The sequence below is a fragment of the Bradysia coprophila genome, unplaced genomic scaffold (genome assembly GCF_014529535.1).
Source record: "Bradysia coprophila strain Holo2 unplaced genomic scaffold, BU_Bcop_v1 contig_50, whole genome shotgun sequence".
Classification (NCBI taxonomy): Eukaryota; Metazoa; Arthropoda; class Insecta; order Diptera; family Sciaridae; genus Bradysia; species Bradysia coprophila.
This window is the reverse complement of record NW_023503751.1, coordinates 1,707,077-1,734,561: the sequence shown is the minus strand read 5'-3', so window position 1 is coordinate 1,734,561 and position 27,485 is coordinate 1,707,077. Positions and strand designations below refer to the sequence as shown.

The 27,485-nt window shown below is 40.8% G+C and overlaps 1 protein-coding gene and 2 long non-coding RNA genes across 3 annotated transcripts; 1 reads left to right on the top strand and 2 right to left on the bottom strand.

Annotated features, from left to right (window-relative positions):
- Window positions 1-2,839: 2,839 nt before the first annotated feature.
- On the bottom strand, window positions 2,840-21,551 carry LOC119082901. The gene is made up of 3 exons (XR_005088740.1): window positions 21,540-21,551; window positions 13,620-13,624; window positions 2,840-3,057 (listed from the first exon to the last, which is right to left on the bottom strand). It is a non-coding gene; the product is annotated as an uncharacterized LOC119082901 (long non-coding RNA).
- Window positions 10,678-11,627, bottom strand: LOC119082904. Its single transcript, XR_005088743.1, has 3 exons — window positions 11,073-11,627; window positions 10,874-11,007; window positions 10,678-10,807 (listed from the first exon to the last, which is right to left on the bottom strand). It is a non-coding gene; the product is annotated as an uncharacterized LOC119082904 (long non-coding RNA).
- On the top strand, window positions 17,298-18,582 carry LOC119082893 (acyl-CoA Delta(11) desaturase-like). The gene has a single exon (XM_037192555.1). The coding sequence runs from the start codon at window positions 17,364-17,366 to the stop codon at window positions 18,432-18,434; it is 1,071 nt and encodes a 356-aa protein (XP_037048450.1). The 5' UTR covers window positions 17,298-17,363; the 3' UTR covers window positions 18,435-18,582.
- Window positions 21,552-27,485: the final 5,934 nt, after the last annotated feature.

Sequence of the window (27,485 nt, the reverse complement as noted above, 5' to 3'; positions counted from 1 at the left end):
ACTTTCAAAAAAATTCTTCGAAGTTTGTGTGGCTGGTCAAAGGTGAGCAAAAACCGAAAAATTGCAATTTTCTTACAAAAATTACTCCAGTTACACGGGCCGTACAGGGTCGTGTGGGGTGTCAATAGAAAGGTAATCACATGTACTATTGAGCCGAATAGGGTCTTATTGGGTTTAGAATTCATCGACACTGAAATATGTGCAGTTAAAGTTTTCAACTGAAGACTTACACTGTTCTTACTGAAATTTCTCGAGGTACACAAAATGTACATGGTCGTGTGGGGTATCATTTGAAAGGTAATTTTATGTGCTTTTGAGCCAAATAGAGACTAATGTGGTTTGGATGCATCTATGATGAAATATGGACACTTAAACATTTCATCTTCTTTTTCACCCCATCATTGTCGTCGACTTCCAGGAAATCTTCTATTTCATCCAAATGATGTTCTGAACCAGCACCTTGATCAGTCATTTTAAACTTTTACGTTGAATCAATTTACTGACTGCTTCGAATTTCACAACATGTTTTTCAAAACTACCGTTCTTTGTATAGTGTCGTCATTGCGCTATGCGCAAATTCCGATTTCTAAGGTGTAAATATTTCATAATAATTTTACTTTAACTACGTTTACAGGCGCAATAGGTTTGCGGTAACAGTAGGGCGACAGACGCACTAGGGTGACGTACGCAATAGATATACGGGTTCGTACGGGGCTCAGTCGAAGCAAACGCTCCGACTGTTCTGATGGCTTCTTAGCCTCGTACGAAGTACAAAGGGGCTTATAGGATTACGATACCGTGCGTAATTGATGGAATTCGAAGCAGACGGTAAGGGCAAAGTGTTTGCCTATGTTCATAGATGACGAATCCGCAATAAAAATTTTGTCTGTCCGTCTGTCCTTCTGTCCGTCTGTCGGTCTGTCCGTCTGTCCGTGTGTCCGTCACGTCGATATCTTGAGTAAATCAAATCCAATTTCAAATTTTTTTTTCCCTGAAAGATAGTCGAAATAGTGAGGCTAAGTTCGAAGATGGGCATATTCGGGTTGGCCCTTCGTGAGTTACGGCCACCTAAGTGATATAAGGTCTTCTGGTGATATTTATGGCAAAATAAACGATGGAAATGTAAATGACACGGCAAATGATAGGTATTGTCAATACCTATTCAGTTTTAAAGATCGGGTGAGTATGACGTGAGTTTGGGCCTTGTAAGTGAAAGGCTACTCGGCCCTATGTGTATTTTGCATATAACTCGAGTAAATTTCATTCGTTTTTCGTAATTTTTGTTTGATTTGGAAGGTAATCGAAGGCCGAGTTAGTAGGGGGGCATTTCGTCGAAAAAAGTGATTTGCCTTCCAATGGATTTTAGAAAAAATGTTTTGATGGGATTATTTTGAGTATTATTAGTAGTCAAAAAAACACTAATTAGAAAAATTCAAGGTCACGGATCAACAAGGTTTTTTTAACAAACAAAATTTCAACCGCCAATATAAAATCAGCGGTGCAATATAAACAACCCATTTATACGCCAACTTACCATTATTTTCAACGGAGATTCTAAATAAAATATAAAATTAATTAAACAACACGACATTTACGTGGAATCATCATCGAAAATTGAACTTTCGCGGACTTTGTTAACGTAGGTACCAGATGCGAAAAATACGATTCTTCTTCTTCTTCTATACGTCGGTTCTTTATTTGTATGTACAAATGCACGCATGAATGAAGAACCGACGTATAGAAGAAGAAGAATCAACAAAGTTCGCAAACGTTCATATTTCGGTGATAATTCCACGTAAGTGTCGCGTTATTTAATTAATTTTATATTTTATATACAATCTCCGTTGAAACTCATGGTATGACGCCGAAGAAACGGATTGTTTATATTGGCGGTCGAAATTTTGTTTGTTGAAAAAACCTTGTTGATCCGCGACCTAAAAAAAATTCTAATTAGTGTTTTTTTGACTACTAATAATACTCAAAATAATCCCATCAAAACATTTTCGCTAATAATTTAGGATGGCCAGAAACCGAATGCCCCTCTATTAAATAGAATGTTGTTGAAAAAAAAGTTAAATTTGGGTCCTTGGACTAAGGCCGCTACTAGGGCTCTATGTGTATTTTACATATAACTCGAGCAAATTTCATTCGTTTTTCGTAATGTTTGTTTCATTTGGAAGGTAATCAAAGACCGAATGGAATGTTGTTGAAAAAATTTTAAATTTGGGTCCTCGGACTGAGGCCGATACTATGACCCTATGTGTATTTATACTCAATAAATTAAAATTTTAGGGCTATTTGAAATTTTTGTTTCATTTGATAGGAACGTCGTACGGGGCTTCGTAATTGCGCTTTACGCAATTCCTAAGATGTACACATTACATAATAATTTTACTTTAACTACATTAACCGGCGCAATAGGCTTACGGTCAAAGTAGGGTCACACTCGCACTAGGGTCACGTACGCAATAGATATACGGGTTTGTACGGGGCTCAGTCGAATTTTGTTGAATTTTTTATGCCTTATGTAACACACTAAAATAAAGTCCGCATAATGGAAGCTTCCACAATTAATCGGACAATGCAACAGAGTTCTATGACATGACAGTTCGAAAATTTGAAAATGGAAAACATTCCGGCAAAATTACAAAATTCAAAAATTTCCCTTTTGGAAGAATGTTACATGCTGCTACGCAAAGAAATGCTACACGAGGCACGTATATAACCCGTAGAGGAAGTTGAAAACATTAGATAACATCAAGATTGTAAAAGGCGACAAGGAAAGCTGTTCCGTCCCCGAAAGAACGCATCTCGATCCAGATACATGGATTGGTTGTTAAAAATGCTCGGATGTATTTTCTCTCAATGATCTAAGTCAACGTTTACAATTAAGTGTAGCGTCAAAATGTTTTGAAAATCAGATTTTTCACTAAGCAACACAGTGAGTGAGATTGATAGATATGAGACGGGGTTGCCTTAAAACAAGTTTCCTATCATCAATTAAACTGTTGTGGCGGATTTAGCTTCAAAACTAGATATTTTAAAGCTTTAACAGAACTGCTTCCGAAAGTTGGAGACAGAAATTTTTCCCAAGAAGCATTAGAGTAATATTTTAGGTTCAAGGCTGTGCAACCAATGACGATTCTGAAATTGAAAACCAGCAATTAGCAAGCGATGGTAGCAGTTACAGTTGTTCAGAACAATTGCAATTGTTGTTGTCAGGGCGCAGACGTCACAATGTCCAGAATATGGTTCAACTGCTCTTCGAATCGAAAACTGCTGGCTCCAATGGGCTTGTAGTAAGAGATATCTAACTACAAGGATAGCAACACGTTGCTGTGTTCTCAGCCGAATCCGAATATCGAATGAGTTTATTGACTCAAGATACACTACCGTATATATATAGGCATATGCACAGGCTACTCGATGCGATCGAATTCGTTGACATACTGCGATCACCACAGATACTTGGCCAATTCCGAGTGTGGTCCGCAGCAAACGCTCCGACTGTTCTGATGGCTCTTCTAAAATCGGTTGAGTGGACCGTGAGTTAGGGCCTTAGAAGTGAAAGGCTACTCGGCCCTGTGTGTATTTTGCATTTGCATATAACTCGAGTAAATTTGATCCGTTTTGACAAATTTTTTTCACCTTTTACGAAGACACGACCAAAGATCCCGTAAAACGTTTTGGAATCAAATTCTATGCTGATGTAATCAAAAAACTAAAACCGATCTTTAAAAATCATGACTCCGAGTTGGTAAATAGAAACGACGGATCTCTCAGGCAACTTCTCGGCTCAGCTAAAGACAAACTAAGCAAATCAGGCATACAGGCATACCCAGTATACAAAACTATCTGCAAACATTGTCATCGTAAATGCATAGGAAAAACGAGCCATCAGAACAGTCGGAGCGTTTGCTGCGACTGCGCCCCGTACAAACCCGTATATCTATTGCGTACGTGACCCTAGTGCGTCTGTCACCATACTTTGACCGTAAGCCTATTGCGCCGCTTAATGTAGTTCAGGTAAAATTATTATGAAATGTGTACATTTTAGAATCGCACAGCGAATTTACGAAGCCCCGTACGACGTTTCTTTCAAATGTAACAAAAATCTCAAATAGCATGATTGATAGCATGATGTTAGTAGGCTACGAACGATGAAGGGCAAGAAAATTTTATCGCTCTTCAAAATTTATCAAAATTATTTGAAAATATAATGAAATAAAGCATGAAAATGACTGAAATGAAAAGTAAAAGGCACAACTGCAGCACTGGACAAAAAAAAAAGATCAAGAAAACACGAACGAAATACAATAGAAATCTGATTGGCCAGTAACCTTCCCGATCGTAAACAATTGCAATGGAAATATAATGATTCGACCAACGATGAATTAAGAGGAAAATGGGAACGTCGCGAAGATATGCGTATGCGTAAGAAAACAAAAAAAAATGGGTAAGAATGATGTAGCTGGTGCTGGAAGATGATGAAAAAGGAATAATGAATGTAAGTATGCATGAATTTGTTGCCTGAAAGTATAGAGGTGATGAGTATGTGTATATGATGAAGACGATGTTATCGTAACGAGAATAGTCCTGATTTAGAAACATTGCTTACGCAGACGCCAGAAGGTGGATGCTCGATGGAAGTGTAACTGACACCTCTAACGTACACTCCGTAAAAAGAGGAATGCCCTTGAGACGAACGAAATACCACTGAATAGCCTCTCGTGTGAGAAGGAGATTGATAGGGTAGGGGGAACGTCCCTGTGTTGCCTGTCCTAGAAGGAGAATACTGTAGAAATTAGAATTGACTTTACGGGTAGCGTAAGGGGAACGTACCTGTGTTGCCTGTCCTAGAAGGAGAATTATATGGAAACTAGAATTGACAAGACGGTGCGTTCTGGGTAAAGGTGAAAAATGTGGAACTGAAGTGTGATTTTGCGGTAATTAGTGTAAAAGGAGTAACCCTATAGAACCTGCTAAAGGAAGGCCGATATGAGACCGTACAGTAAATGAAGATTTTCCTGGGCGCGGACATGTGAAGTTTTCCCCGCTAGATTTTAATGCTCAACGTTGTTTATATGCTTACCAATATCGTCCTATTTAGTGCAAAAGGAAGTAGAACATACTTGGAATGGATTGAAATACTGCGGAATGAGACCACTAAGCTACAAAGGGTGTAGGACTGTGAACAATCTGAAACATACGAGATGAGACTCAAGCTCCTGAAAGAAATGACATATCTGAAGAATGAATGATGTAAATGAAAAACAAAGGCAAGAATGAAATAATACAAAGCTTATATGAGAAGAATTGGACTCAAGTGATCACAAAAGGTATAAAGAACGACTGAAAATAAGGTAAGTACGAGAGTACAATTAATATAGCTATTTAATGAAGTGTCGATTCGAGGTGAGTGAATGACGAAAGAGAGATAGTAGAAAGTTGCGAGTTTAGAGAAGCGAAGCTTCATTTATTGAACGAATGTTGAATGATGATGTTGAGTGAGTAATGTCAAGACGGACCGCACTATTCTGATGAGTCTGTGTCTTCGGCATCGAAAGACTGAGTACAACGTGAGTTGTGAAAGCCTTTGTCGTGCAAGCCTGACTCCCAGTCTGTCTTGTCGATCCTTGAGCGCCGTATGCACCTGTCTAGTGAGTTGTGCCAAGTATAACAAGGACGCCCGTGTTTGAGCTTGCCTGTTGCACGATAGGCGAGAGCCCTGCGGAGGATATGATTAGCAGGTCGACGCATGATGTGTCCCCAATATCTTAGTCTGCCGACGCGGTGTGTCCGATCGATGGTGTGCCCCCTTAGTGCGGACATCGGAGTTCTTATGACTGGGGGATCCCGGGCCAATTTACATAGTTGCTCTACCATGTATTTTTCCATGCGGTTGAGGGATTGCCGGTTCCGTTTTGTTAGTGTAGCGACTTTTAGGCCATATGTGACTGCAGGTATGATGACTGTAAGGTAAATCCGGCGCAACAAATCAAATGATAGCCGAATGGATTGGAAGAAAGGCAACAACATGTGAAATGAACGATGCGCTCCTTGTATGCGATGCGATACGGTGCTTCGGCGATCCAAGTCAGAAGAAATATAGATACCAAGATACTTCATGATATGCACGACGGGAACATTATGACCATTAATGATGACGAGATTGGATAACGGAATTTCTCTGCACAGCGGGTCGCGTAATAACAAGCTACACTTGTTACTGTTTACTGCTAAACCAATACTGAGCAATTCAGTCTCGAGTTCCTTGAACATGTGACTTACGGAGTGCAAATTATCCGAAACCAGAACGATATCGTCGGCATACGCCAGGATGAAAGGCAACTGGAAGTTGGTCAGGTCCATGTCGATGTTTAAACGAGCACAAACTCTGCTGATGGCATAATGCATTACGATCACGAAAAGATAAGGAGAAATGGGACAGCCCTGCTTGATACCCATGTTCTTGCTGTATGTGTTAGTGCGCTTGCCTGACCAGAGAACGGAAGTACGATCTCGTAATATTGCACCAATGATGCGGTTTATCAAGTAAGCGGGAACGTTGTATTCCAATAAAATGTGGCCAATCTTCTGAATGTTTACTGTGTCGAACGCTTTGCGGAGATCAATCGAAGCGATGTAAGTAGGCAATCCTCTCCTCCATCTCTCTTCGATTACTCTGCGTAGCACGAATATGTGGTCGTCAGTAGATCTGTTAGGTAAGAAACCGGCTTGGTAAGAAGGGATACTGACGTTGCAAGATCGGAGGCGCTGTAGTAGATATGTGGCATACACTTTATAAATGGTGTTTGTGATGGCCAGACGACGAAACTCGTCCACTGATTTTGGTGAACGCACTTTTGGTATGGGGACCTGAGTGGAATTGAGCCAACTGTCTGGTACGGAGTTTGTGACCCACACTTTTGATATCACGAGATGAATGAGTGATAACAACTCGGGAGGACCGCTCTTCAATAATTCGATGTTGATATGGTCTTGGCCTGCTGCGGTGCCGTTACGCATGCTACTGATGATGCTATGTATTTCCTCAACGCTCGGTGGAGGAGAAACTACCTCGTGGTCAGTCTCAGGGATATAAAGGGCCGGGGATCCAGTACAGTAATTTCTGAGCTCGGTGTCCCAGTTGTTGATTGAAATCTTTTGAGGCGCGCTGCTTGATGATTTCTTCTTCCGATAGCGCTTCAGGTGACGATACAGAAGTGACATACGCTTCTGTGGATGGGTGTTGCTGACCTGACTGAAGAATTCTTTGAACTGCTTCTCGGTGTGTTCCTGCTGGAGCCTCAAGTAGCTCTGATGATTAGCACTGACACTAGACTGGAGAGAATGGTCATGGGGTTTCTTACGTAGTGCAGCAACAGAGGCTCTCCATAAGGAATGAGCGCGCTTCCGAATAGGAGAAAGTGGTTCTATCTTGACTGGCGAAGTACTTGCAGCGCACAGTTTGATGGCTTTCTCGACTTTGGTCCAAAGAGATGAAACGTTACTGGATACAGCATTAACATCGTCTACAGATGCGAGAGAATGGATTGTGTTAGAAGCAATAGCCATCTGTTCATGATAAGCGCGTAGATGTTGCCCGTCGGACAGTAAAGAAGTATCCCAGCGTAGTGCTCGCTGACTGACGGAACTGGATTTTTTCGAAGGAGGACCCTGAATAGGATCGCCTTTGCGCTTGTGATTATGTGAGGCACTCATGTCGTCTAACAAGCGTAAGTTGGAAACAACCAACTTGTGATCGGACTTTATATTCTTTGCATTAACCCCGAACATGCCGCTGAACCGTACGGACGCTGAATTGCATAAAATATGATCGATCTGGCTGTGAGATGTGGTGTTGGACCAAGTAGTAATAAGAGTCCTGGAACGAGACCAAGATGTACTTAAATGGAAATGTCCCAAATGCATCAACTGTTTCAGCTCGTCACCATTGTCGTTGCACACGCTATGATACAAATTGCTACCTATGAGCTTCTTATCATGACAAGTGAGGTCACGAAAACCGACGTGAGCATTAAAATCACCGAGTAAGATTATTGTAGAAGTAGGACTCTTGGAAATGTGACTCTTGAGTTCATTAAAGACGACTGGACCGCGATCGTCTTGAGGAATATGTACGTTTATGAAAGACACGTGACGCTTGTTCACTATCAGCTCACATAGCAATATGTCGTCAGCCAGAGGACGAACTGACTTGACGCTCAGCAAAACCCGTGTGGAAACAAGAAAAGCCAAACCTCTACCGTTACGATTATTGGAGCTAGATGAACCGAGAATCCATTTGTAATGACTTGTATCACGTACGCGACATGATAATTTGGTTTCTTGAATAGCCACAACGTCCATATCCAATGAACGAAGGAAATCGTCTATCTGGATCCGCTTAGAAAAATCATTACACCCACGAACGTTCCAAGTGCCGATACGCAGATGAATGTCAGAATTGAGAGATGAGGTAAAAACTTGGGAAAATTTGCTCTGTGACACTTGATGAGATGAAACGGCGGGCAGACCGGTGTCTGTGAAAAAAAAAGAAAAGAAAAAGAAAACGATCTAATATCTGAATCAACGAGATAAACTAAGATGAACAAATACCTGTGATGGAACTAGTCAAACAAGAACTATCTTGACTGGTAACAAGTCCCATGACACTGTCTGACACAGTAACCGTAGATTGATCCATGTGGGTACCGGTGATGTGGATAGGCGAACGAATGCTGTCCTGACTGGTAACGAGGTCCACGACGTTAGATCCAGAAGCAACTGGATGACTAAAGCTTGATACCATTGACCTGAAGCTGTCATAATGTATCCATCCGTTGCGAGAGCGCCTTAACACTAACTTGATGTTACGTCGAGAGGTGATAGCAGTACCACTTATGACAGTGGTCGGACCTTGCTCCCAATGGGTTACGATACTGCAGCTGAAGTAGTTCGCTAAGGCGGTGATACATTCGGTACCCCCCAGGTACGAGGAGCTCTCAGCCTTTCCAAAACCAAAAGGAAAGAGTCCGTTAAGTTTGGTCGGACCAGCTCAGCAAAATCAGCTCTTAAACGATCGTCCAATAGGTTTTGGATGCGACGAACGCCTAGGTTCTCGCTCAAATACTGCACTGCTATTTCCCGGATGCGTAGAGTACTTTCGATGTGTTGACGCGATCCAATGACACATGGAAACAGTTGATGTGCAATCGATGCAAATAAACAATTACCATCGGGTTGAGTCCTAACTGCAGTACAAATTCCATCGCTGATATGCACGGTATCGAAAGGAAGGTGAACAGGAGAGTTGATGTCGATGGATCGGGCCTCCAAACTATCAAAACAGCGCCAACTACTATAATGATTCCAAGAACCATAAGGACCACTATAAATAAGACGTAAGGTCATTGCAGGAGGCACACAAGCTGCCTCGACGGTACTGGTGAAACCTCGTTCACGATGAATGATAATGTCACAATTGAAAATTCTGGATATTGCTAAACAGGACTCGGGTCCACCCCATGTTCCTTCCTGTGAGAGTGTGACAAGAAATGCATTCACACGATCAGCTGGACTTGAATGCATCAGAAATGAAAACTCATCCATCACTCTGGAAGTAATGGCGAACTGGACCTCGGCAACATCGCGATTATCTGACAAATACTTCACGACCATCTCACGAAGAACTAGCACCATGGCTTGATGCATGACACTACCGATAGCTAAATGAAACAACTGATGAGCAATTGATCCATACAAACAGTTGCCATCCCCTGGAACGACTTCAATGATACAGGCCTTGTCCTCGATCATTAAGATATCCAACGCGAGGGACGTATGCTATGACGAATATACAGATAATAGAATTGAACTAAGTTGAAATCACTGATGAACGTGTAAATACCTCAGACATTCTTGACAGAAACGTATGTCCACGAACAACTGCGTGAAAGTCTAGGAAGTACAACTGTGTATGAACGGAAGAAATGATAATTTAACAAAGTTCAAGTAAAATCCAAAGCACATTAAAGTACGGCTGACAACGAATAGAAATGAACACAGCAAATGACAAAATGCCAAGTGAACTAGATTATCAATGATGAAAAGACCTTACCCAGTAATAACAATAAAAGAAGAGAGTACGGCGAGGAATGATATATTTAAACAAACGGAAACTGAGCGCAAGTACGCAAAACTAACGAATGATATAAGAACAAAATGAAGTAAAATAACTGAAATGGCTGGTTTTGACTTGAGCCCAAACAAGCGAGGAGATGCGATGAAGTACGACTGACTAGCAATCGTACAAGAATTTCAATTCTTTCATGACCCTGTCATAGTCCTTCACCACCTCGTTAAAAGGACGGTCAGCATTGATGGTAAGGATCTGTGAATGTGAAATAACATTGATGCGTTACCAAGGTAAGGAAAATCAGACAAGAAAAATAGTACCGGAAGATCCTCCTCTTCAGCCATGTTGCGAGCCTGTAGACCACTTAACCATTCGTCGTGATATTGATCCAGCTCGGACAAGTACTCAAGGGTCACTCCACTCTCCTCTGACCGAGCACGTGAAAGCAAGCGACTGTATGAAACAGCTGGAGAAACAGACAGATAAACTAAATCATGAAAAAAAGTGGATAACGAGGACACTGATGAAAAGAAACAAACAAAGCTACCTATTATCTGAGGAATTGCTCTCCACTGATCACGGACAGTATCATGGAATTGGTTCAGGATCGCAGATGAAACGGAATCCAAATGACCATGTGCAAGCATACACCGCTGGAAACAATGACTAGAGAAACGTTTGATAAACATTGTGGTTACGGGAAATGTTGGCTGAAGGTTAGAAAGTAATTACCGAGCGCTCAACAGTGACCGCTCAACTAGCTTGATACGACGTGGTGAGATTCGCAGATAGCGATCGAGCAAAGTAATCATTACTTCCATTTGAAATGGGAATCCCCACTTCGCAGGATCCGAGTAAAATTGCTCCTGTAAAAGAGATAAAAAAGATGAGTGGTACAGGAGGAAGTAGAAAAGCTCTGTGTGACACGTACGAGCAAGTTGGTCCCACCGACATTAGACCAAGTGTCGACAGGCTCACTGAAAACGTCGAACGCTGGATCCTGTGAGCAGTAGGAGAGGAACGTGCTTTTCCCGCTTCCAATATTCCCCTCGACAGAAACGATTAGCTGGCCTCTGCTCTCGTAAGTTGGTTCGGCAATAACGGTGTCTACGGTCGACATACTGAATTGTGGGTATACGTGACAAGACGAAAATGGGAATAGAAAGTGTAGAATGCGTGGTGTGAGAAAAAGTGTACGATCTTAGTTTGAAGTAAATGTGAGAATGGCATGCTGATTGATAGTGGTAATGCGAACGTACCGGGTGTGATGAATGCTTACGCCTTGAGGTGTAAGGAGGATGATGAGTAATGCAGTAATAGAATAAGAATACTAAAATAAGAGTAACTTTAAAAGAAAAATGATGACGAAGCTAGTAAAAAGTCAAACCTAATCCTCCCCTTTTTACCACACTCAGAAAACAATACAAGTAATGAAGTGAACCATGGACGTAAAAATAAAGTAGATGACGAAGGAAGGACACTTGAAACAAAATAAATATGAAAGAACTAAAAAGGTACAGAGCGTGACAAAATAAGAAAAGGTAAAATCAAAGGGAAAAGGTAATTGATAAAAGATGATAAAGTAGCTAGTCCGACCACATAGATCGAGCGACGGTGGTTGAGTTAGTTACCACAGAAAGTACTCTGTGGTATATAAGAAAATAGTAAACCAGAGTGGTGTGCCCTACACTGATAGCATTCAGAACACACATTAAGTTCGAAAGGTGAAAGTTGAACGGGGAGAGTGGAGACATACTAATGTGTGCTTTGAATGTAATCAAGGAGAACGAAAAGGGGGATTAGGGTCTGACTCACAATCAAACCAAAATCCTCACGTCCAATGTTCTCATGGGATCGCTCACAGGAGCACGTTTTGGTTACTCAAGTCAAGTCAAGTCAAGTCAACAAAAATCTCAAATAGCCCTAAAATTTTAATTTATTGAGATTATAGTCTGTATTTATTGTCGGAGAAAGCGTCCTCTCCCGCACTAAAACTCCGATAAAAAATATGTTTAAATATTACAATTAAGTTTCATTACAAATCATTTCATTAAAATAATTAAAATAATCAAAAGAAAAAACTAAAAACTAAAGAAACAAGAATTGAATAAAATTTCTTCATTAAATTTTCATATCTTGTGCTCGAGTTAATTCATGAAAAACATGGAAAAGAAAAAAAAAGAAAACATTAGTATGTCTACGAAAAAACAAAAATTAAAAATTAAAACTAGAGTAAATAAAAATCATCGACTCTTTTTCCAAAAGTTCCTAATATACAAGCCGCATTCCGCCTCTGTATCGATATAGAAATCTTCTGAAGCAAGTAATCTAAAGACTTCTTCTCTCCGGAAGCCTTCTTCATCATCTTTCCTAAAACTACGAGAAACGCTTTCGTTTCTGGGCCACAGCTACCCAAACTTTCGAACGCTATCGGTTTAAACAAGTGATTCTCTTTCAGACCGACATAATGATTATGTTTCCTACGCTCTGCTTGATCAGCGACAGCTCCAGCCTTAGTCGACGAAATAGACAAATAAGACTGAGCTAAGGTATCTCGAACTGTCACGTCCCATGTCAGTGACTTTCCTCTACTCCACGGAATTAACGTCATTCCATCTGGCCTCTTCCCATCGTCCCTCGAAATCCCTGGTGGTTGCAAAACATTAGGGACACCGGCTGACGAAAAAGCATGCGAGAAGATATTGTTAACTTCATCGTGTCCTGGAATCCATCCTTTACTATTCTTACAAGACAATCCATGACGACCGTATTCGTCTACTAGCTTCCCACAAACACAACGGTGTTCTTCGCATACCTTGCAACCCAATCTAAGTGCCACGGCAATTCTTGCCGCGTTATTGTCTAAAAGTAGCCCCAGATTACTTGAAGGTATAACTTGCAACCACTTTGAAGACTCTTTTGTTGATGATGCAAGTAACCTAGCACGGTCCACTGGAGAACTAGAAGCCAATAACTCGTCAAAAACCTTGCGCACACCTACCAAGTCCCATTCCTTTTGAATACTCTTAGATTTTTCGCTCAACAAAGAGTATTCAGAAGGAAGACTTTGCAAAACTGACAAAACGTCACCGTTCAGCACTTTCAAACCAAACTTGCTGAGGATCTCATCCGATAACTTCGAAGACTGATGGACAGACGACAAATACGCCGGATAGGCCAACTCCGAGGATTTCGTAATCCCTAGACCTCCGAACGAAAGAGGAAGAGATGCCTGCTTCCAGGGAACCACTCCAAGCTTCGTGTTCGTAATAATTTCAAGCGTAGTACGAAACATCTCATCTACCCTGTTTAACACCTCGGGTACTAAGAACGACTTACAAGTACGCAGCAGATAGTTGAACCTAGGAGCTGAAAGAGAACTCTTAAAAACACATAAAGCAGGATGAACGTCCAAAAGCTGTAAACGCTTCGATAACAGCTCAACGCTTTCAACTTTAGTCGAAAACATACCATGGACACCTTCTCCGAAAATAGGAGCTCCAAGCAACTCAAAAGAAACTTTATCTACTTTACGAATGCCTGGTAAAAGACCCGATATTTCCCTATACATTTCATCCTCCTCTTCTACTGATGCATTCACAAAAAACACCTCACACTTCTCGGTGTTCAATTCCATTCCTGAATAATCACAAAACTCTAATATCCTTCTAATATCTGACAGGAGGGCCTCTAACTCGTCACCTATTGTCCCGTCATCGAGATACCAACCATTTAACTTTGAAACTAAAGAATGAGTCATCTTCATTATCCCTATGCAAAAAGCAGGTGGACCTAAAGGATCGCCCTGCTGAACGCCTCTCTTCGACAGAAACATCTCTTCGTCGTAGATCAAATTTGAATAACGACTATAAGCTTGCCTTATCATCGGAGACATCTCTGGACAAATCTCTTCAACTTCAGACAAGAGCAATTTCCTAAACAACATATTGAAAGCGTTCTTAAAATCAAACTTGATTATAGCCATAGCTTTCTCGTGTCCTGCTATAGCGAAACACCTAACCGCATGGATAAGAGCTTCAGCGCCCCCTTTCACACCAAATCCTATCTGGATCGGAGCTAAAACTTTCGATAACTCATCCCTGACGTGATAACAAACTATCTTTCCTGCTACACGTCTCCAAGTAATACCTACAGCGATCGGCCTAACGTCTATCTTCTTCTTATCAAAAGCTAACAGAGAAGCTCCATAAAAAACCGAAAGAACATCCTTGCATATCTTACCAGACTTTGCCAAATCAGAAAAAGAAGCTATTGCTTTCAATAACTTATTGGCTGACTCCCCGCAAGTAAACGAAGTCAAATCCTTCAGATGGCGAGGACGTAAACCATCGATTCCACTAGAAGAACTCACTGGAAAGTCCCTAATCGCTTCAACAACCTCTTCAACCTGCGTTACCTTTAGTTTAACCGCGTCAGTAAAAGCTTCGACAACTTCCTCATCATGGGGGTGCTTAGACTTTAGCTTCGCTTTCGTCTCCGGAGTCGCTTCTGCAATCGTTTCATTTGAAGACAATACACGAATTGCTCCACGAATATCTCCTTCACCTACTTTCCGAGTTGCCGTCTTGACAATCAAATCCTCCGACACCTTAGACCTCTTATACTGCGTGCCACCATAATTCAAAAGCAACTGCCGAAGCGCCTCTCTTACATCCTTTATCCCTTGAAAATCTTTCAAATTCGAACGAATATAATTAGTCCCTTTCCCACTAGACTTATTCACTGAATTCAAAACTAGATACGGAAAAGACAACAAGCGCATCCAAGAAGGAAAGTCATTCTTAGAAACTGCATCGTTAACTAAAGACAAGAGCTCTTGACAAACTACGATACGAACGGACTTTTGGATTATCCTAGTCACAGGTATAAAACTCTTGCATTTTCCTAAAAGAAGATTAAAATCGTCCATCATAGCTTTAACATCCGAATCTTCAAACGTTCCTGTCAACACAACAGGTGGCCCTAACGTAGCGCCCTGGGCATCGCTAAGTTTCTTCTTCTTACTCACGTGAATCCGCAGACCAACATTATTTTTCGCTATAAATCCACATTTACAAGTAACTCTATCTGAAAGACTATTTTTACTTTCTATTTTCATCTTCGGTTTTATTGTTTTTTCCGTGTTGGCCTTTTCCGGTATTATTTGTTGAGAAATTGAGTCTTTGCATTTCCTTGGCAAGCGTTCCCTATTTTTTTGGATTTCTTTTTTAATTGGTGAAACGTTCATAATAGGCGAATCCAAAGAAGATCGTTCGAACATGCATGCAGTACAAATCCATTTTTCGTTATTTGCAGATATTGCATGAAATTCGTCCATTGAAGAAAACACACATTTTGGATGATACCAATGTTGACAATTTTCACAAATTATTCGATCATCGGTGTCAACATTTTCCAAGCAAATACATGTTTTCTCATTTGAGGCATAGGAATTTCCCATTTTCTTTCTTGCTTTTTATTTCCCAAAATTTGTCTGAGACTCAAGTTGGCTCATACGTTACATGATAACAGTTGCACTTTACTGAAAACCGATTTTTTTATTTAAAATAAATCGAAATTTATTAAAATATTTTGTAGCGGTAATTTTTTTTATGTCTGTTCGGTTTCAAGGCCTGCTTTCATCTATTTCATTTATTGAGTATACATACACATAGGGCCCTAGTATCGGCCTCAGTCCGAGGTCCCAAATTTAAATTTTTTTCTACAACATTCTATTCGGCCTTTGATTACCTTCCAAATGAAACAAAAATTACGAAAAACGGATGAAATTTGCTCGAGTTATATGTAAAATACACATAGGGCCCTAGTAGCGGCCTTAGTCCAAGGACCGAAATTTAATTTTTTTTTCAACAACATTCTATTCGGTGTTCGATTATCTTTCAAATGAAACAAAAATTACGAAAAACTCATCAAATTTACTCGACTTATATGCAAAATACACATAGGGCCGAGTAGCCTTTCACTTACAAGGCCCTAACTCACGAAGGGCCGACCCGAATATGTCCGTCTTCGAACTTGGCCTCACTAGTTCGACTATCTTTCAGCGAAAAAAATCGGGTTTGATTTACTCAAGATATTGACGTGACGGACAGACGGCTAGACGGACAGACAAAATTTTTATTGCGGATTCGTCATCTATGAACATAGGCAAACACTTTGCCCTTACCGTCTGCTTCGAATTCCATCAATTACGAACGGCATCGTAATCCTACGAGCCCCTTTGTACTTCGTACGGGGCTTAAAATTCTTTTTTTGATAACTGAACGTTAATTATATCACTGAAAATTCCCATCTCGCTAAGTTGGTTGTATAAAGAAAAGAAAAAAACGTAAAAAATCAGCAAATTGATGACTTTGAAAATCTTATCATAAATTTTGATAATTAGTTTACAAGTGGGCGAACGTGATAGAATTTTGCCATTGAAACAGAATAAAAACAACATCAGTACGGGCTGCGTTTGTTTCATTTTTCCACACTTGGAAAACAGAAAATTTTCGTCGTTACGCCGCCGCGTCATTTTGGCTTTATTTTGAGCGGAATAACGGTTTCAATGGTCTATGACCACTGAACATGTTTCTACTGAACCAAAAGCATCCGGAATATCTTAGGTCCTTCGGTAAAGGATTACTCGCACTAACGAAAAGTTTAATTTCGAGAAACTGAGTCCCACTAAGCAACGCATATTCTTCATACGCTACGTTGAACCGACAAATAGGGTCAGTGCTGTTAGCACTTCTCTGCTACTGAGAGGACGACAATTGCTCGCTAGCATTGTCGTTCTATCAATCTTCTTCTACGGTTCCATCAGCGCTCCTAAATGAACCCATCAAACTGATAAAAATAAATCCGCGTCTTGATTTAGACTCTCGACGACGATATTGTCAAGGACAAACGCACGACAAGTTAATTAATTTTAATTTTGATAAGCGACCTACAAATCATCGAAGTTATGAATGAATTTATCGCCTAATCAAGCCGCAGAACAATTTTGGCTGTTTAATCATACCCCTGATAAGATGACTTCTGTTTACGGTGTAATCTGAAATAGAGATTTCAGAAAACGTCGTAAATATAAAAGGAGATGCGAAAGCAATTTTTTTGGCATAACCTTCAACACGGCTGTGGAAGGCATCAATCGAAATTACGAGAAAAACATTTTGCCATCGTTTCGATAAGTTTTAAGTGATAGAGTTTGGCGAATATGGCACCTAACGCAACAACATCGGAGTGCACTGGTGTATTGAATGAATACGATGCCGAAACAATTGATGGTGGCCTCGTGAAAGACAACACACCGTTAACACGGTCCAATCCTCGCCAGTATCAATTAGTTTGGCGAAACATTGCTGCGTTCAGTTTCCTCCACCTGTCCGCAATTTATGGATCCTATCTGCTATTTACTTCGGCCAGAGTCTACACCATCGTATTCGCAATGGTTTTGTACTGCATTTCCGTTTTGGGCATAACGGCTGGCGCGCATCGACTGTGGGCCCATCGATCGTACAAGGCGAAACTGCCACTCCGCGTATTGTTGACCGTGTTCAATACGATAGCGTTTCAGGACTGTGCAATACACTGGGCCCGAGACCATCGAGTCCATCATAAGTTTTCGGAAACCGATGCCGATCCGCACAACGCAAAACGGGGATTCTTTTTCTCACACGTCGGATGGCTATTGTGCAAAAAACATCCCGATGTGATTGAGAAGGGAAAGAGTTTGGACATCTCGGATTTGCTGGCCGATCCGGTGTTGGTCTTTCAACGGAAGCATTACATGATTCTGATGCCATTGGCCTGTTTCATCCTACCAACGCTCGCACCGATCTACATCTGGAACGAAACGTTTTTGAATGCATTCTTCGTGGCCACAATGTTCCGTTGGACAATCATTCTAAATGTAACGTGGCTCGTCAATAGTGCCGCCCATAAATGGGGCGACAAACCGTACGATGTGAGTATTAATCCGGTGGAAACTGCTACAGTAGCACTGTTCGCTTTTGGTGAAGGGTGGCACAACTATCATCACGTATTTCCGTGGGATTATAAAACGGCCGAATTGGGCAACTATCGGGCCAATTATACGACAGCATTCATCGATTTCTTTGCGAAGATTGGATGGGCCTACGAATTGAAAACTGTTTCCGATGCCATCATCAAAAGACGAGTTGAACGTACTGGCGATGGATCTCACGCTACGTGGGGATGGGGTGACAAAGATCAGGACAGAAACGAAGTGAAGTATGCAACCATTACTCATCGGAAAAGGACATAGCCACACGTTTGGCATTGTAATTAGTATTTAAGTCTGACGAAAAGACGTTTGGGTTACGATCTCAGGAGGTTGTCATCAGAGACATAGAGAATTTAATGCAAATCCGAGACTAGGTTACTTTGACCACAAGAAAGAAAATAGTTGAATTAAAGAGAATTTTATTGAAAGTTGTGAATTGTTTGGACGCTGCGTATCAATGAAACTAGAGACAGAGATATGTCCTGAGAGCATTTTGTAACGTGGTAAATTTACATTAGAATTTAATGTTTCCGATGAAAAGTAGTTTTGTTGTTAGAAGTTGTCGCCTTTGTCTCCTGCACTATGGCTGAGAGCAGTGAGATTGCTTTTAAGTGCAAATATCAATTACCTTTCATCGGAAATAATAAATTCGTAGCAGTAATGGTGTATAGACTATATTTCAGGCCTGCTAATCAATTTAACATAATTTTTTGCCGATCATAAATTTGAGTTTTTCTAGCTTCGTCGTAGGTCGACTTTACTGCTAAAACGTGACTACAGATCACACTTATCGCGGTCGGATCATATCGTATGAGGTGTTGTATGAAGTTTTGATACGGATGAGCTAGAGTGACTAAATTGTCCCGGGTGTGTCACTTTTGTGCTCTTTTTTTTTTGAAAAAGTGATACTGTTGCCGGCGCGACCACTTAACCTTGGCGATTTTTATAGGGATCTAATCTAGATACCTAATGATGACATTTCAATTCATTACTTTGCAGGTATCACGATCGTGCCGTCCTCCGGACCTCTTCGAAAATCGTCAATTTTTCGAGGTAAAAGTACTGCTGGAGCGACGCAGCTGAAATTTTTCGAACATATCGATACTGCTAAATGTGTACCTTATTTAGACTAGTATTTGACCATAATTTCTCATTTATCCGATTAGTTGTAAGGAAAATATTTCCTAAATACACTTTTGCGCCATTCGGTGTAGTGCATTTTTCCCAGAGGTCCACACCAAAGTTGAAAGTGTTTGAAGAAAAAAATCCTTCTGCAAATTACTCAATCTGGAGAAAGCTTTCGAACAAGATATAACTCATAAAGAACGGAGAGCCATTGGTTTCAAATTACATATAAGCTGGTCGAAGATTTCGCAAAGTGACTCTTAAGCTTTCGTCAACTCGTGCGCTCCGGCTGTGACTTTATGAATGTCCTCCAGATTACCGTTGAATCGATCTTCTTCTTCTTCTTTTTCAGCCTGTTTCTATCCACTGCTGGATGTAGGCCTCTCCACCTTCTTTCCATTTCGTACGATCCATTGCCATTTGCTGCCAGTTTGTACCTGCAATATTCTTAATTCCGTTTGTCCATCTCTCTGGTGGTCTACCTATAGCTCGTCTTTTATATGGTCGCCAGTTCATGATCTTTTTGGTCCAACGTTCGTCTGTCCTTCTTGCAATATGTCCCGCCCAGCTCCATTTCAGAGATGCTGTTCTTTCCATGACATCAACGACCCTGGTTTGTTGTCGAATCCATTGATTCGTCATTCTGTCTCTGAGTGTTATTCCAAGCATACTCCGTTCCATGGCTCTTTGTGTCACTCTCAATTTATCTTCGGATGCTTTCGTTAAAGTTAACGTTTCCGCTCCATAAGTGAGCACTGGAAGGACACAAGTGTCGAAAACTTTGCGTTTCAGACTATTATTCATTTTGCTTTTGAAAATTAGTCTGAGTTTTCCGAACGCTGCCCATGCAAGACCAATCCTACGTCTTATTTCTGCAGTTTGGTTGTCCAGACCTAACTTCAGTTTATGTCCTAGATATACGTAGCTGTCGACTCGTTCAATGACGAGTGTCACCAATTTTGATTTCTCTATCGTCCCCGATGTTGGTCATGACTTTTATTTTCGATAAGTTCATCTTGAGGCCAACTTTGCTTGCCTCTTCACTTAACTGTTGTAGCATAAGCTGAGCCTGACCTAGATTCGCTGCTATCGGTACAATGTCATCAGCGAAGCGGAGATTGCTCAGGTACTCTCCATTTATCTTTATTCCCATTTTACTCCAGTTTAACTTCCTAAAAACACTCTGCAGAATCGCCGTGAATAATTTTGGTGAAATGGTGTCACCCTGCCTTACACCTCGGCCAATTCTGAATTTCTCCGTGCTCTTATAAAGTTTTATACATGAAGTAGCATTTTTGTACACATATCGAATTATGTTGGAGTATCTTGAGTCTACTCTGCACTCGTCTAATGCGTCCAATATCGACCATGTTTCCACTGAATCGAAAGCTTTTTCGATGTTGTATCCACGACACTTCTCAATAAGCGTTCTCATCACCTGCAAATGGTCGTTTGTGCTGAAACCAGATCTGAAAGCAGCTTGTTCAACAGGTTGGTAGAAGTCGAACTTGTTAGTGTTCCTCTTCGTAATGATTTTCATAAACAACTTGTAGAGTGTTGACAATAGGCTTATGGGTCGGTAATTTTCCAGCTTTGTTATGTCTCCTTTTTTATGCAGCAATGTAATTACCGCATTTTCCCAGGCTTCTGGTACTTCTTCCCATTGGAGACATTGATTAAACAAAGCCGTGATTGCCTTTAATACGGAGTCTCCACCTAGTTTAATGGCTTCCACTGGAACACCATCTTCTCCGGGAGACTTTTTGTTTTTCATCTCGGCTACTGCGGCCTTGACTTCATCAACAGTTATGTCGGGCATATCCTCCGATCCCACGTTTCTTATTATTGGTCTATCTTCGGTTTCTTCCGTTGGACTCTGTCTTTCTGAAGAAAACAAATTCTCATAAAATTCTGTTGCAATGTTTAATATCGCATGTCGATCCGTTTGGATCGTTCCTGTTTTGTCTCGTAATTTGAAGATTTCTTTTTTGGCGTTTGCCATTTTTCTCCGTAGGACTTTCATATTGCAGATAGCTTCAGTTGAATCGATGAATACGGCAATTCTGATAAATGTGGACCATCCTTTGGATTTCGCCACATTCGCACAATGCTGACTCCTTAATCTTCCATTTGTGGAGAAGGTACGCACAGCATCCGTGCCATGTGCGAAAACGATTAGCTATCCGCCAAGTTCTTCGAGGTAGTTCAGTGCCGTTTAGTTCGACACAAAGTTATAAGTACTAATTCTTTCATTGCTACAAAAAAAATGTTCTGACAACATCACGTCATCTCGTGCTTTTAGTCTTCTCCTATCTTGTTGTAAATGCGTATTTTCTTATGGTTTTCACGTCTACCAATTCCTGATCTTTATTTGTAACCACTCAAATCAATCATTGATTAGAGAAATAGTTAAGCTACGGGGTCAGATTACGATAGTTAGAGATAAATGTTTTAGCAAAAATATCTCGTTGAAGTATACGTAATGTTTTTCCTTGATTACAATGTGTGACTCGCAAAAAGAAGTGTGCCACAAATGTCAGATGAATTCGGCTTAACTTTTGGCAATTATGACTTGATTTTACATGAATTTACAAAGCGTAGGGTGGTCCCAAAAATAGAAGTGTCGATGAATTTGGCGGACCCCGCGGAAAACAATGATCGCTCCTCTAATCGCGATTTGCATCAACCTGGGGATCGACACTACCGTCTTCCCATTTGAATTATTTAGACTCAAACTGATACACAAATCCGGAGATTCGAATATTGACAACTTCAGAGGACTCACCATACTTCCGGTCATTTCTAAAATCTTCGAGCTGCTTTTAATGAATCAACTGGTTGCGTACCGAGACGGAATTAACTTCTTCAAAGGAAATCAATTCGGCTTTCTTCGGCATTCCAATTGTGAAAGTGCGGCACTGCAGCTAGTGAACTGAATTAAGACCAATTTCAAGAAACGCTTCACTGCCTGAATTTTTGTGGATCTGAATATAAAGCCAGACTCGTAGCTAGAGGCTTTAAGCAAGAGAAAGGCTTCGATTACGGTGAAACCTATTCACCAACGGCAAGATTACCAACGTTTCGTGTGGTAATTGCAGTGGCGAATCACCACAACTTTCACGTAGGGCAGATGGACGTAAATTCCGCTTTCCTCAACGGCACGTTAACTGAAGAAATTTACATGCAGCAGCCCGAAGGATCCGTACAAGATGGTACAAAGGTCTGTAAACTTGTCAAATCGATTTATGGGTTGAAACAGGCATCGAGAGTATGGTACGAAATATTCAACGAATTTGTTACGAAGATTGGCTTCAAGCGATGCGAATCGGACCGCTGTTCGTACGTGCTGCTCGATCAAGGAATTGTTCAGTACATTCTATTGTACGTTGACGATCTGCTGGTCATATCGAATTGCATGGATTCGGTCAAATCGACCAAGCGAGAACTGGCCAGTGAATTCAAAATGACCGACATTGGGCTATTCGAATCTTACTTGGGGATTCATATCAAACGTAACCATAATGGAACGATGACTTTGAGTCAACCGCATTATCTGAAGAATCTGCTATCGAAATTTGGAATGGAAAAGCGCAAACCCTGTGCAACACCGATGAAGGTCGGGCTACATTTGCCAAACGATAGCGATGGTACAGAAGATCGGACGTCGGCAGAAAGTAATGAGTCAGGAGAGAGCGATCTACCGTATCGGCATTTGATTGGATGTTTAATGCAAGCCACTCAAACCACACGACCCGATCTATGCGCATCAACTTATCACTTGAGCCGGTTTCAAAACTGGTACACGAACGAGCACTTCACTCACGCCAAACGGGTTCTCAGACACGTTTAAGAAACGAAAGATTTGAAGATGGTGTACTCTCGCACCGAATCAGCGGACATGCTATGCGGATTTTCCGATTCGGACTGGGGAGGCGACAAAAAGCGATTTCAAATCAACGTCGGGATACGTCTTCAAAGTGTTCGGCAACACGGTGAGTTGGATGTCAAGAAAGCAACCCACAGTCAGCTTGTCATCTTCCTAAAATTTTTCGGGTAAAATGTTTGTTGATAAAACTTTCGCGTACTTTCCTCAACAGCTGCCATTTGTGACGCATATCTTTTTGCGTGTCGAATCTGTAAGCGTCACCTACATCGATATCAGTTCTTTTGTAAGTGGATCACAGGACTCGCGTCACACCTCCACTGTAAGTGGTTTTGGGCGATTTCCATTACATGAGTCGAAAACTGCTACTTTCACCCTAACTTGTCCAAAAACTTTCAAGCCAAAGGATTTTTTCTCGCTCATAGGGAATTCATCCTTTTTACGAAATATTAAATCGGTTTCTTGTAGGTACACGTACCCAATTATATTATGACTATGGGATTGTAGGATGCATTACTTTTACATCCTACACACTTCACACATTCAATTGAACCAACGAATTACATTTTTGATTTTGTCGATTGGCGCCATTGACATACAAGTGGTTAGTTCTCGTTATTTGCTTGTGGTGGCACCACTAACATTGCGTGTCCAGGTAGTTAAAGAAGCACTAGGTAGCGTCAATAAAAATTCTGAAAGGAAAATTTAGCTAACATCTGACTTGATCACCAAGGCAGCAACACATTTAGAAGAGATACTTTTGTGTACCATATGTATTTTACATGCTATATGCGTCAAAAACCGCACTTTTCATGTTTCAAGCACTAGTTACGACGCCCAAAGCATGTAAAATCCATTACATAACTCGGGATAAAAAGATGAAAAGTCTCGTTTTCGTGTCTTTATTGACCTCGGCTACGGCTCGGATCAACAAAATTCACACGAAAAATCTACTTTTTATCTATATATCCCAAGTCATGTAAAATACTAACGCTTTTCTGACCTTTCAATCGTATGAAAACTTTGCTGTTAACAGCACAAACGGACCGAAGAACAGATACACATTCTAACCAGGGCATGCCAACCCGAAAATCAGGCTCGCTTGAGGCCAAAAAGCAAACCGCAGAAAAAAGAAGAAAAAAGAAAAACAAAACCGCGGGGCGATTTTCAATGTCTTTCCAAAGTTCAAATTCCTCGCAAGTATGCACCTGAAAATATTGTTGTGGTGCATAGAGATCAAAAACCAGTACTAAGGATTTTTCGAAAAAATTTTACCTGCCTCGAGAATTCAAAATTTGTGAAAATTGACCAATTTGAAGCTTTGACAACTCTTGGCAATTAAATTTTAATTTCAACAACCCCACAGATATTTTTATCGTAAAGCCTGATCATTCCCCTTTAAAACGAGACCACACACGCCTCATTTGGATGAAAATTGAATTTTTGAGATCGTAGAGACTGAGGTGAACTCGGTCTACTCGGCCGTAGAATGAATGCAAAATTTTTTGCATCTCCAAAAATTTAATTTTCATCCAAAATTCCGTGTCTGGTGTCATTGTAAAGTTGATTGGGATAGATTTCGAAAAAGATTCAGGTGAAATACCTGATTGTTTTTAGTTTACTCAGTAACAATATAGCATCGAAGTGAGCTTAATAGAAAAAGTAATCTGACTCAGCTTTGCTTTACTTTCTTCTTCTTCTTTTTCAGCCTGTTTCTATCCACTGCTGGATGTAGGCCTCTCCAACTACTTTCCATTTCGTACGATCCATTGCCATTTGCTGCCAGTTTGTACCTGCAATATTCTTAATTCCGTTTGTCCATCTCTCTGGTGGTCTACCTATGGCTCGTCTTTTATATGGTCGCCAGTTCATGATCTTTTTGGTCCAACGTTCGTCTGTCCTTCTTGCAATATGTCCCGCCCAGCTCCATTTCAGAGATGCTATTCTTTCCATGACATCAACGACCCTGGTTTGTTGTCGAATCCATTGATTCGTCATTCTGTCTCTGAGTGTTATTCCAAGCATACTCCGTTCCATGGCTCTTTGTGTCACTCTCAATTTATCTTCGGATGCTTTCGTTAAAGTTAACGTTTCCGCTCCATAAGTGAGCACTGGAAGGACACAAGTGTCGAAAACTTTGCGTTTCAGACAATTATTCATTTTGCTTTTGAAAATTAGTCTGAGTTTTCCGAACGCTGCCCATGCAAGACCAATCCTACGTCTTATTTCTGCAGTTTGCTTGCCTCTTCACTTAACTGTTGTAGCATAAGCTGAGCCTGACCTAGATTCGCTGCTATCGGTACAATGTCATCAGCGAAGCGGAGATTACTTTGGACATCAGGAAATCAGAAGATTATTTTTTAGTTTCAATTTATTTTATATAAACTTTGATTTTGCAATGGCTTTGAAATGGACTTCCGAAGACAAGTTCAAACGTGAAGAAGGAGAAGGTGGAGGTGAAATAATCGATGACGTTTCGGACAATCATCGCTTTGGGGTTAGATGCCAGAGTCACTCTATCGACGCTATATTAAACCTATATGCGAACTACGCCACGAACATGTGGACCACTCTGGACAATCACCAAATATGCCGTAGTGGTAAAATACGTTTGATCGGTGCTATATTAAACCTATCTCCGATAGAGATTAAAAACTGACCGTATTGAACGTAAAAATAAATTTTTGATGTGAAAAGTACATTTTTCCGCCAAGTCTTTTATTTGCCAAGATGGAATCCATTGGATATCTTTCTATAGAGCTCAACTACTTGAAGTAAGAATTGAGTGTTTCTCATTTATCACTTAGTCTGTATGTTGTAGTGGAATGCCTCTTTCAGCTGTATCATTGACAACTTTCATCTTAGTAGCCAATTCTAAGGATTGCGTTTGTCCAGCAGTCTTTTTTTTTAAATCCAATACAGTGCACACATAATACATCGATAAAACGATGGAATGCATGGAAATCCACGGAAATTTCCCATTTTTTTCGTTGGCTTATGTGTGCACTGTATTGGCTTAATAAGAGAGAGCGGAAAATAGGTGATATTATTCCGGAACAGTTCTACTAGAGAACTCATACAATTTCGACTGACATACAAAAACTCGTTTTTCACCACTGTGATCAATTTATTTGATTTATTTTCAAAGATTTACAGAATTAATTTTGAAAATATTCCGAGTTTCAATCTATAGTTAAATCCTTAATGTGCCAAGAAGGAAACTTCTTTCGATAAAATTCGATTACGTGCAAAAGAAATTGTGCCAGCTTCTCATCCTTTACGAGCTGATTGAAATTCGACATAAGTTGAATGGCCCTCTCTGCCGTATCGTTGACGACTTTTATTTTCGTTACCAATTCGAGACCTTCCTGGTAGCTTTTGTTCGTCGTCCAATATGTTGGATCAACTTCAAGAAAATCCGTTGCTATATTGAATCGTTGGAAGAATTGAAAGGTCTTGCGGGTCACGAAATCGCTAATGACTTTACTGGGAAAATTTTTAATCATGTCGTCGACGCTGACCGAAAGCTTATGTGCGCATTCTTCAAATTCTTCGTCTCCCCTGCTACTAACGAAGCTATCATCGGCTTCATCTGAATCTTCTTCATAATCGTCGTCAGGTAACCTTTCTTCGGTATCTTCGAATTCGAAATATTCTGTCTCGTCGGCACTTGCTGCAGGTAACTTTTCTTCGGAATCGGACTCATCGGAGACTGAACCAACTGACGATTGCTGAATTTCATCGCCCAGACACAAATTCTTCACCATTTTTCGTTTGATTTGCACTGGGATCTTATCGTCGAAAAACGCCATTCCCACTGTTTCCTCCGACAGGTACCATAAATGAAGTGAAAATTCCTGGATGATCAGCCGGGTCAGTTGAGGGTCGACTTTCAGGTACCGCACCATGTCTTGGACGAACTGTAGACGTGCGGCACAATTTGACTGCGGACATTGAAACCACAGTTTCAAAAAGAACCGGATCAGAAACACGTTCACCATGCCCAAACCTCGCTTCTCCTTCGCTGTTAGCTTGAATTGGCTTTTGAACATGTACATTTTCAACGAATACAAGGCCTTTGACATCCATCTGGCGTGATGAGAAGCACCTGGTGGATGAAATATGACTTGACCAGGTTTCTTCTGCAGTGTTCCGTCGATGAAAAGGAGTGCCAATTCCAAAAATTCGTAGTCATCCGCCCTTAAACTTTCCTCTTCCTTTTCTTTTTTCATCTGCTCATCAATGAACATCGTGGTCAATTTCAGAACTCTCCGCAAATGTTCACTGATTTCTGGATCGTTTAT

Coding starts and splice junctions, on each gene's coding strand:
- LOC119082893 (XM_037192555.1), top strand. CDS start 17,364: ATGGCACCTAACGCAACAACATCGGAGTGCACTGGTGTATTGAATGAA.